The 12,160-nt window shown below is 35.5% G+C and overlaps 1 protein-coding gene across 1 annotated transcript; it reads right to left on the reverse strand.

Moving 5' to 3' along the window:
• Nucleotides 1-2,975: 2,975 nt before the first annotated feature.
• On the reverse strand, nucleotides 2,976-8,824 carry LOC130051080 (uncharacterized). The gene is made up of 4 exons (XM_056152393.1): nucleotides 7,954-8,824; nucleotides 7,736-7,799; nucleotides 3,857-4,069; nucleotides 2,976-3,590 (listed from the first exon to the last, which is right to left on the reverse strand). Exons 2-4 carry the CDS (start codon nucleotides 7,749-7,751, stop codon nucleotides 3,304-3,306), a joined length of 516 nt encoding a protein of 171 aa, XP_056008368.1. The 5' UTR covers nucleotides 7,752-7,799; nucleotides 7,954-8,824; the 3' UTR covers nucleotides 2,976-3,303.
• Nucleotides 8,825-12,160: the final 3,336 nt, after the last annotated feature.

The raw sequence follows: 12,160 nt of genomic DNA on the forward strand, positions 1-12,160 counted from the left end.
ATAATAAGTTACACTCTTCGTTCTTAACCGTCCGTGCTAATACATGTCGACTTGTTCCATTTAGAATAGTATTTTCTCCCTTGTTATGTACTCAAATTTTAACAATTTAGTTAACTTTTGTTGTTTCTAGAGTTTTAGACAAACTGAAGAAAAGAAAGAAAGAAAGAAAGTTAGTTAGATAGATAGATAGATGGATAGGGGAGAGATTATATGGCCTTCCTACGAGAGAGAGAGAGAGAGAGAGAGAGAGAGGGGGGGGCAGTAAAACGTGTAAAGTGAGGACAAATTTCAACCAATCGACAGACGTTTTGAGGACAAGAATTGCACTATGAGGACAAATAAATGTCCTCACAATTACGTCCTCATAAATGTGACCTACAGCATGTGAAAGATGTAGATACAAAATATTAGCTTAGTGAGGACAAGTACTAGTGGTGTGAGGACATGTCCTTACTAATATTCTCTCTCAAATACCTTTTTTTTTTTTCATAATTCAAAGGAGAGTATTAGATAAACTTTTATAGATATTCCTATAGCTATACCTAACATAGTACATTTTTGCCTTTAAAATAATATATGTGTGTATTCTCTTCTACACATTGTGAGGACGTCCTCATTTAGTAGGTTTGGTCGGTTAGAGAGAGAGAGAGAGAGAGTGAGAGAGAGATGTAGACAGATATTATATTGTCTTACTACTAGCTCTGGCTAGAGGGTTGACCCAGCCTTTAGATTGATCGGCAGAGGACTGAATTGTCGTGTCTGAGGGCCCGGGTTCGATCCTAAACAAAGGCATACCAGTTTCTGTAACATTTGGAGCTCACGTTGGGACCCGAGTACTCGCTTGCTGTGAGAGTCCGGCGTTTTATAACCCCCAGGCCAGAAACTTCGCCCCCACAGGCGCTTGCACTCTGGAAGAGACGCGACGCGCCTCTCTCTGAGTGGAACGGTATAGTAGCGTTTTACATGCGCCTCATACTAGGTCTGGCTAGGGAATTAACCATTGCTTTAGCCAGATTTGTAGAGTACAGAACCTGTCGTGCGACTCTCAGCAGAGGCATATACCAGTTTCTGTTACAGATATATATATCGATTTATAGATAGAGAGTTTTAGATAGTTAGATTTAAACCCTTTGTTCAGAGCCCCATTATATATATATATATATATATATATATAAAGCACTAAATAATCACAACTAGGTACTGAAAATTTTCGCCCCAGCCCGGGGTCGAACCAGCGACCTACGGCACCCACCGCCTAGCAAGATTGTCAAACCAGTGCGTAAGTCCACTCGGCCACAACGACTTCCCTAAGAAAGGAAGCTTTGTTATGCTCCTAAAGCGCTACTTATACACACTGATGCAATCCCACACAGTCGCTGTGTCATTCAGTGTTTAAGATATTTTATAAGGAGAGTGGATCTCTCGATGCAATTGTATAGAATATTTAATATAAAGCACAAACAAACAATTATAACACCCAACCTTACGTTTACCCCTAGGATCTAAACGATACATGTGAAAATCAATTAATTAATATATAAAGCACTAAATAATCACAACTAGGTACTGAAAATTTTCGCCCCAGCCCGGTGTCGAACCAGCGACCTACGGCACCCACCGCCTAGCAAGATTGTCAAACCAGTGCGTAAGTCCACTCGGCCCTAAGAAAGGAAGCTTTATATATATATATAACACGTATATCTCTGCATATAATGGTCCTACCTTGGCCACAGAGGATAAGACTGCATGGGTCAACTGGATAATTGCAAGAAATGCGGACAAACTCTTTATTCGCCCCTATCATGGTTATTGGATTTGTAATACATGTATATTATAGTTGTTGGTCTATCAAGGGCCGTGCCCGAGTTAAGAGTTTGCTCATGCTGGAAACTTCATTTGGACCCCCATTAAGCGTATCAATTTCATACCAGAAGGTCAAGGTCACAAGGCAATATCACTGGCTTTGTTTTTCTAACTTAGAATGACTAAATAAGCTGTATGGAGCGCCAAATTAACATAAACTCAAATAATCGAAGATATCTTCAATTATTTGAAGATATCATCAATTCATTTGATGCGCGCAACAATTGAATTAAAGATCTCTTCAAATAATTAATTATATCTTCAATTCTGAATTATTGCGCGCATTAATTGAATTGATGATAGCATTAATTCTTCAGCAGAATTGATGCACGCTTTAATTGAATTAATGATCTCTTCAAATGAATTCATGATATCAACAATATTGAATTGATTCGCGCTACAATTCAATTGAAGAGATCAATAATTGATATAATGCGTGCATTAAATCAATTGATGATAGCAATAATTGAATTGATGCGCGCATTAATTTATTTGATGAGAGCAATAGTTGATTTAATGCGCGCATTAATTCAATTATTACTCTCTTCAATTGAATTAATTAATGATATCTTTAATTCATTTGAAGAGAGCAATAATTCTTTTAGAGAGAGAGCAACTATATAATTAAAGATAATTTATCTTCAATTCAACATATCCACAATTGAATTAATGATATTTTTAATTCAATTGTTGCTCTCTTTAAAAGAATTGATGCGCGCATTAATTCCTTATACAAAAGCATTGTAAATGATTTATAGACATCAGAATTAAAGAGATCATAAAATTATTCATACCGAGCTCTAAATTAATCATTGCGAGCAATATTTCTACTAAATTGATGCTCTCATCAATTGAATTGAAGAGAGCAATAAATGAATTAATGCGCGCATCAAATATATTATTTATCTCATTAATTCAATTAATGCGCGCACCAATTAAATTGAAGAGAGCAGTAATTGAATTATTGCTCTCATAAATTCAATTGATGCGCGCATTAATTCATTTGATGAGAGCAATAATTGATTTAATGCGCGCATTAATTCAATTAAAGAGAGCAATAATTGAATTGATGATATCTTCAAAAAACTGAAGATATCTTCAATTATTTGAGTTTATGTTAATTTGGCGCTCCATAAACCCGTACTGGGACTAAGAGTACTTATGCATGCACTGCCTAATACTTAAAGTATCATTACATAATAGCAATGATTAATATCACAGCAATAAATTTTACAATGTTTGTCAGTCACCTTGAATTGATGGAAGACATGTTCCTATGTTGAAGGTCATCATGGACCAAATATTCAAATAGGAACCAAAAATTGACCGCAATTTAAGGACAATCGTGGCGTGGTCTTGAGTCGTTAAGCGATCCCAGCTGACTTCATCTCTAGCTGGGCTTTTTGTCTGTAAACTATATGTACACTACATTTAAAGGATTTATTGGTCAGAAACAGAATCAATGGACGTCATCGCGTCCGCGTTGTTGTTCTGTGTTAAATTAACAGACATCATTGCAGCAATTCCGCTCTGCAGGAGCTGTGAATGGAACGTTTTGTATTTGGACATCAGAGTATCATAACGGTACTTTTCCTCTGTCAGTTGTTTATCCACCGCCTCTACTTCCAACAGAAGGGCGGATCTCTCATTGGCGAGGGTGGGGATCTGTAACTGTAGGATGCTGAGTTCTTTGTCTGTGGACTTAGTCTTTTGGCGTAAGTCTGTGACTGTGAAAAAAAAAGATTAAAGGATAATTACCTACTATAAATTTCCTCCATAATTTCCTCCATCTTTTTGAAGAAACATGTATTGTACCGAGCTCTGATACCATGAATTTCCCCAGTTCTAATAACATGTACATATACTACCCCAGCTGTTCATTGATACATGTACATTGTACAAATGTACATATATAATGTGTTTGAGAGAGAGAGAGAGAGAGAGAGAGAGAGAGAGAGAGAGAGAGAGAGATGAAATAACCAACTCGAATTACTTTTTTTTCCAAACGTCAGCCTTGTGGCCCGATATTCCCTGGCTAACTTCTGCATTTTTCTGCCGTATCTTTGTTTCATCGCCATTGTCTCCAGTTTATAGTTTCTGTCTTCTGTTTGAGAACAGGCATGCGTGAACATTACGTCTTCAGAACTTGGTGAAGAATGTGACGTTATATTCTCCTCATCGTGGCAGCTCACCACTGGATAGAAGCCTTTGAAATCAACGAGGCGTAAAATATACCAAGTGTTAGGCCATTCTTTAAATACTTATTTTGACTACGGAATACTCCATTTAGTTACATGATGAAGATAAGCTTATAGGACTCGATCACGGCAAATGTGACCAGTCAACAGGGGATGCTTACTCCTCTTAGACGCCTGTCACCTTTGGTATATCCAGGGTACGTGTTTACCCTACTTCTTTATAAATAGGAATTATGAGATTGATCACCTTTCGTTATCTTCACCTTTTCATGTTTTCCCATGATGCTTGTTTATAATTATACATACAACAAGTCTATAATAAAGGTTTTATTATACCTCAAGGAAATGACAATAGATAATTGAAATACTATTCGTAGAGCAAATCACGTGATCGAGCCTATAAATATCCTATGTATACCCTTTCTCTCGAACTCTAGTCCTTTATAATTTCCGTAACAAAGGATTTTTTTGTACAATACAAATAAAAAATTATATAATACAAATAAAAGATATTAACATCCTTTCATGTAAAATACTCGAATCTGGTTGGAAACAGTTGAAAAAACCTGATATTGCTACGCCTCGGTTGACAATAGTTTTCTCGGGGTGAACTTTTTTAATGTTACCCTCAACTTCATGCAATGTTCATATAATACAACAGAAATGAAAACCAATGCAATACAAATGGAAGATATAAAATACAAATGAAATATTATACAATAAAAATGGAAAAGATAAACTATTGCAACGTTTGATATGTCATAAGTCCGAGAAAGCCAGTCCCTACTGATATACTTCTAACGAAGTAAGGGCTGGCTTTAGTCAGACTGTACATGCCATAGATATCTGAGCTGCATGAGTTTTAGCTCGTTTCATATCACATGGTTGTGACGTCATTGTTACAGCTATATACTCCAAACTTCCACCAGAGTTCGTTTGCTCTATTCGTAGGTGACGTAATGAGGCCTCGACGGGGAGTTTGCTATATACTCTAATGGCGTCGATCTACATGTATACATACATATACAAAAATTATTTGCTATTACGGAAATACAATTGAGGTTACGATTGGGAAAGATCCGCTCAATATCTTATCAAACTTCCTAAGGAGTATGTGACCTCAATGTATTTTGAGGTCACAAGGTCAAAGGTCAATCTCCTCTGGACCGAGGAATATATGTGCTCTATATCTTGAAAACCCTTTGCTTGTCTGACAGATATAAAACTTCGTGCACTTGTTCCATCTAAAAAGTGAATAGCACTACTAATTTTGAGATTACAAGGTCAAAAGCCATCTTGGAAATAAGAAAAAGGGCCTTGAGACCCCTCTTTGACGGAGACACGGGAAGCGAAGCCCCCTGAAATTGCTGGGTTCTGATAGAATATTGAGACATAAAATTCAAATTTTAGTGTATTTGGAGACATTTCTATAATAAAAGAATTGAATATTTGTGATAATAATACCTACTACATGTGTATTTATTAATGTGAAGTTCTTTGTTACTTTCACACGTACAACAGGAAAAGAGAATGTGTCGCACTTCACATACATAGAGTAAAGAGTTTGAAGCAAGGGTCTCTCTAATAGTATATATATACTGTATAGTCAAGGAGGCATGCTAGGTTGTCATACAATGTATATAGCAGCTGACTTCCTTTCAAAAGATTGAAAATGTAAATATCAGCAATATTTGTATACTATTCCTTTTTTACATTTCATTGCCTAGCTGTGTAGATTAGTAGGTTAGCTTGTCGACTGCAAATCTGTGGATTGCGAGTTCGATTCCAACAAAGGGAGGGGGGGGGGATCAGGCCTGGAGGTTATAAAACTTTTTGAGCACGTTTTCATATTCAAACTAAAACGTCGTCTTCTAAACTGTACTCGTACTCAAAAGTGAAGGTTATAAAACTTTTATAAAATTATTCTCATACTCAAAATGGAATACATGCTCATCATTTGTCGAGTATGTTTCGGAGCTTGCTCAGAGTTGTACTCAAAACAAGCATGACCGAGTTTGAGTATGAGTACGGTCATTTAAGTTTTATAACCTCCAGGCCTGATTATTTTCTACAAAAACTGCATTTTTTGGCTAAATAAAATAAATTTTATTGTTGTACATATCCTCCACTTTTCATCCCAATGAAATTTCTTAGGTGTACAATTCCTCGATCCTTAAGGAAGTACTCTACATCGTCATATTGGCTGACTTCCTTTTAAAACAAGGATGAAAATATAAATTTCAGCAATATTTGTCTATTCATTACAATTTTTCATTGCCTAGCTGTGTAACTGCATTTTTGTTTTTGACAAAATAAAGTAAAGAGGGTGTTGCACAGAAGCGGTAATATTTCCCTAATCGAAGCCGTGCCTGGTATTTAAACTCCAGTGACGTAGAACTTAATTACCTTCATTCCTATTTAAACTGTAATCTTATACTCGTATGCATTATTTTCTACAACCATCTGTACATAACTCTGACCACAAAACAAAATATGGGAAGTTTAATACGCATTAATAAAGTTCAACAAAATTCCAAGTATATGCACCTGAAAACATTGAATACCATAGCAATTTTCTACTGGGATACATATTGTCTTATCCATTCAAACTGTTTAAGACTCTCATTCACAAACTAAACAGTGTCTAGGAAATTGGAATTTTATTTCAAACTCGGCACATTGTAAGTGTGTTTCAATTAAGAAAAAAATCTAGATGGAAAACGTAATATTGAAAGAAAGAAAAAAATGTGTCCGTGAGGGATTCGAACCCGGGCTTTAGAAAAGATGACATATCTTTACACTTTCAATTCTACGACCTTATCCACTGAACCAGGCAATAGAACTTTAAAGTAGCAATGGAAAATTAACGTACAGGTGAAGTTGAAAATGATATTGAAATCGTTTCGATTTTTTTAAATTTACAACAACAACAACAACAAAACAAAAAACAAAAAAAATGCCCTCGTGAAACAAAATTTCAAAGCGACGTTTTTTAGTGGAAAACTCGAAGAACATTTTCATGCTAAATTCATTTTGTTTCACGGAGGCAGTTTTTCTGAAATTCGGGGATATCCCTCTATTCTAACGCTAAAATTCATATAAATAGCTTATTGCTTGATTTAAACTCAAATTATTTTGGCTAATTCTTGTTAATACACGTCTTTTAAACTAATTTTCAAAAATGTTTGAATCAAGACATGTGTAAGTTCCAATTGATTTTATCATATATTTGAATATCTTCATTTTATCGATACCTTACGCAACACCTTTAGGGAAATTAACATGAGACGTGCAACACCTTCTTTGAAAGTTTTTTAATTTCAGTATATTGTTGTACATATCCTCCACTTTTCATCCGTATCAAATTTCTCTGGTGTAGCATACCCCGTAGATAAACTGTTATGACTTTTTTTTTTTTTTTTTTTTTTTTTTTTTAACATTTATTTTTTATAGCAGGGAGCAAGAGCCCGTGCAATGAGCAATGATAACTGGAACCGTAATAAATACAGTCCATAATCATTAAGGGCGACTATATTACTAATGATAATTACATGATAATTAAGGACATCACTGGTAAATGCAACCGATGAATGGCGATGATGAAAATTAATATAACAGTCAGTATGACCTAAATAAGTTTTTTAAGCACACTTTTAATCAATAAATTAACATACCTTGCACAATATTCATGCACACGAAAAGAGTTGCTGCAAATAAAACCTGTTCTGCTAAAACACCCTAAAAAGAAACCAAAAAGATACTAATTTAAAGTATTGGTAGTTGACATAAATATGACGTGTTTACCATACGCGTAACGATTATACATAAAAAGGTTTCGTGAGACATCATATATACAATGTAACTAATCAAAGATGCAATACAACGAACTTACAAGTAGAACATCGTCCACCTCTACAGAAGGACCAAGTCCCAAAGACAGTATCGTTCCAATACTCAGGATCAAAGGACCGTAAAGGCAGGCATCACGTGTAGTAATCAAAGGCTCCGAAACTCTAAAAATGAAGCATAACTCAACGACCTTTGATTAATGATATTACTTTGAATACCTTTTTACCACAATATTGATTTTACTTACCCGTTGTTAAAATATTTGAATTCGGGCATGGCATTGCTTGTGTCCTAGCGCGTTTTCAAATAAAAAATAACGTCATAAATAAAAACGTCATAATTAACGTATGTTTTGCTGTCGCGGTACAAGGCCGGACGTGACGGAGAAACACGTGTTTAAAACTAGGTTGTACAATAGGCAATATTATATCGCTTTGGATCGAATTTACTATTTAAGAGTACTAAATTCGAACCCAAGCGACATAATATATTGCAGATATAAATGCCTGTGAACTATACTTATATATATGCACACTTCACAATGAAAAGTTTAAAATATTACATGCTAGGGTGCACTTCATTTATCATAGAAAATGAACTTTTAAGGAACAGATTTTTAAAAAAATATTTTCATAAAATCAATGATGTTTGTAATCTGAAGTAATCAAAAGCAAAGTTCATGGATGAATAGCGTGACGTGTTGTTACAAGGGTACGATCTAATCCCTTTGTTTTTATTTCATCAAAGAGTAAAAAATAAAATATAACTGTTTGCTTAACTATGATTTACACCGAAAAAACATTGTCGATTCTCCTAATTGTGATATGACAGAAGATGCATATCATTTTTTTTCTTTGTTTGTAAAAGATTTTCAGTAGTAAGAAATATTATTTTTATTAAACGAACTTTTTCAAATACAAGAATTATCTATTATTGATACAAAGATTTTACTTTGGGGCAGTGACAATTTGGGGTATGAAATTAACAGCAAAATTTTAATGCTGTCCACTTTATATTGAATACAAGCAGATTCTCGTGATAGTAATTCATTATATGCTATATGTACATGTATTTTTTATTTTGTCTATACATGTACATATGTTTTATGACAATTGTTATCAATTTGTGAGAACCTCGTGAGTTGTAAGAACTTGTGTTCAAACCTTTGTATATTATATATGCAATAAAATATGTTCAACTGAGTTAAAATTTAGCATTCAGCCCAGGCATGCTAATAAAAGTCTGGAGTTTATCGAAATTATAAAGTTTCATCAAATTTATAAAAAAAAAAAATTACTTCTCTTGTGCAATTAGCAAAGAGTAGAGCTTCAACGGTACCCACTTTAATTAAAATTAGACCCTTTGATCCGCTCACCTACAGAGTGTGTGATCGCTTCACATGAGAACCGACCAAAAACGATGTCTTCAAACTTCGTTGGGAGACTTAAATTTTATACGAGAGCTCTACCATGCACCATTCAAACGTTATGAGCAAGTTTAAACTTTAGGACAGACAGGAGAAAAGAATATGTCGATCCCTCCTAAATACAAGACTTGAATCCACACAACTTAGAAAGGATTGGAATTAAAATGATCACTGAGTGGTTCTGGAGAGAAAGATGAACATATGAAAAATTTATAGACAGACAGATGGACAGACGGACGAGAAATGAAGGGTGATTAAAAAAGTTTCTCTGAGCTTTCAGCTCAGGTGATATAAAACAGAATCTGCAGTACTTTCAATACGTGTCAAATCTTGATACAAAATGGAAATCAAAGAAAATAAAGGTCTAGGTTGAAAGGTTACTTTTACATCGCACCTAAGCCGAAGGCTCATCTTGATCAAGTGAGCTTTTCTGATCGAAATTTGTCCGTTGTCTGTCGTCGTTGGTTTTCTCGTCGTCGTAAACTTTTCACATTTTCATCTTCTTCTCCAGAACCACTGGGTCAATTTCAACCAAACTTGGCACAAAGCATCCTTGGGTGAGGGGGGTTCAAGTTTGTTTAAATGAAGGGACATGCCCCTTCAAAGGGGAGACAATCACAAACATTAAGTTTGTTCAAATGGAGGGCCACGCTCCAAGGGGAGATAATAGCAGAATAGTGAAAATACATGTATATCAATAAGTTTTAAAAATCTTGTCCTTCAGAACCACTGGACGTATTTCAACCAAACTTGGCACAAAATATCCTTGGGTGAAGGGGATTCAAGTTTGTTCAAATTAAGGTCCACGACTCTTTCCAAGGGGGGATGATAGCGAAATAGTGAAAATGCATTGACAACATTTAAAAATCTTCTTCTCCAGAACCGCTTGGCCAATTTCGACCAAATTTAGCACAAAGCATCCTTGGGTAAAGGGGATTCAAGTTTGTTTAAATGAAGGGTCAATTGTCCCAACAAAGGGGATATAATCACAAAAATAGGAAGGGGTCATCAAAAAATCTTCTCAAGAACCACTGGGCTAGAAGGGCTGAAATTTACATGAAAGCTTCCTGATATAGTTCAGATTCACGTTTTTTTAAACCATGACACCCGGGGTAGGTTGGGGGCTACGGTAGATCAAAGTTTTACATGCGAATATTGAGGTAAAATCTTTGAAAATCTTCTCAGGAACCACTGCACCAGGAAAGTACTTTACACGAAAGCTTCCTGACATAGTGCAGATTCAAGTTTGTTAAAACCATGGCCCCCGGGGGTAGGATGGGGCCACAATAGGGGATCAAAGTTTCAAATAAAAATATATAAGGAAAATCTTTAAAAATCATCTCAAGAACCACTGGGCCAGGAAAGTACAAATTTACATGAAAGCTTCTTGACATAGTGAAATTCAAGTCATTCAAATCATGACCCCAGGGGTAGGATAGGGCCACAACAGGGGATCAAACTTTTATATACAAATATATAGAGAAAATCTTTAAAATCATGGCCCCTGGTGCCACAATAGGGGATGAAAATTTTACATACAAATATATAGAGAAAATCTTTAAAAATAGTCTTCTCAAGAACCCCTGGACCAGAAAAGTTTACATTTAGAAATCTACATGAAAGCTTCCTGACATAGTGCAGATTCAAGTCTGTTAAAATCATAGTCCCCAGGGGTAGGGTGGAGCTACAATAGGGGACCCAAGTTTTATATATAAATATATAGGGACATTATTTAAAGAATCACTGGTCCAGAAAGGTTTACACTAACATGAAAGCTTCCTGACATAGTGAAGATTCAAGTTTGTTAAAATTATGCCCCCCCCCCCCCCTTAAGGGTCAAAGTCATGAACCTTGAAAATAGTTGAGAAAAATATGCATTTCTAGTAAATACAAGATTGCTACACGTAGCCATGTCCCCCACCGCCACAAAAAAAGTTGAAGCACAAAAGTCCCGTAACTCCTGAACTAAAATTTGTCGAATCAAAATAACGGTGCAATATGATCAACTACATATAGTGACCAACAATCCAACAAAATTCGAACAAAATCCATTGAGCGGTTTCGTCGGAGTTGCGTCCACAATGTGTTCCTATAGTGTAGCATGTATAAATTCAACAAAGTCCCAATAACTCCTGTAAAAATTGTCGAATCAAAATGACGGCGTAATATGATCAACTACACATGGTGAATAACAATCCTACAAGATATGAACAAAATCTGTTCAGCGGTTTCTGAGGAGTTGCTTCCACAAAGTGAAGTGGGATGGAAACCAGTATTTCTATGTCCCCTTCCACGTTGCGGTGGGGGACAAAAATACTGTGAAGTTCTATATGCGAGGGATTTATTATAGCATAATTTAACTTGACACATCAGTAACTGTTGCAAAATAATTTTACTTATTACTTTATTTCTAATATTCCTGTAATACATGTAAAAACTCTTCATCAGCAGTACACTCACGAGTTCATGTTCTGATGATTTGACATCCACCAGTCATATTATATTATGTACTCGCGTAAAATAAGGTATCTACGGTAACAGTAGTCCTAGGACATATGACCTCACAGTCATCTTCCAAGTTGTTTTTTAAATACCTGTACCCTGACAGTGGAATGAAGCACTTGTTCACCTACCACTTAGCACCAATTCCTTTGCTTCACAAAGTGCTTCACGTTTTGTTATTTTTTTAAACTATCCAGTCCACTTAACATGACTTCATGTTCTTGCGATTTGACATAGGCTGATAAAATACCCATATCCATTAGTCATGTTGGAATGTAGCAGTTTGTACAACCCTAACTTAATAAATATAACAATAAACAAC

This window comes from Ostrea edulis, chromosome 10 (assembly GCF_947568905.1).
Source record: "Ostrea edulis chromosome 10, xbOstEdul1.1, whole genome shotgun sequence".
In the NCBI taxonomy this organism is placed as follows: Eukaryota; Metazoa; Mollusca; class Bivalvia; order Ostreida; family Ostreidae; genus Ostrea; species Ostrea edulis.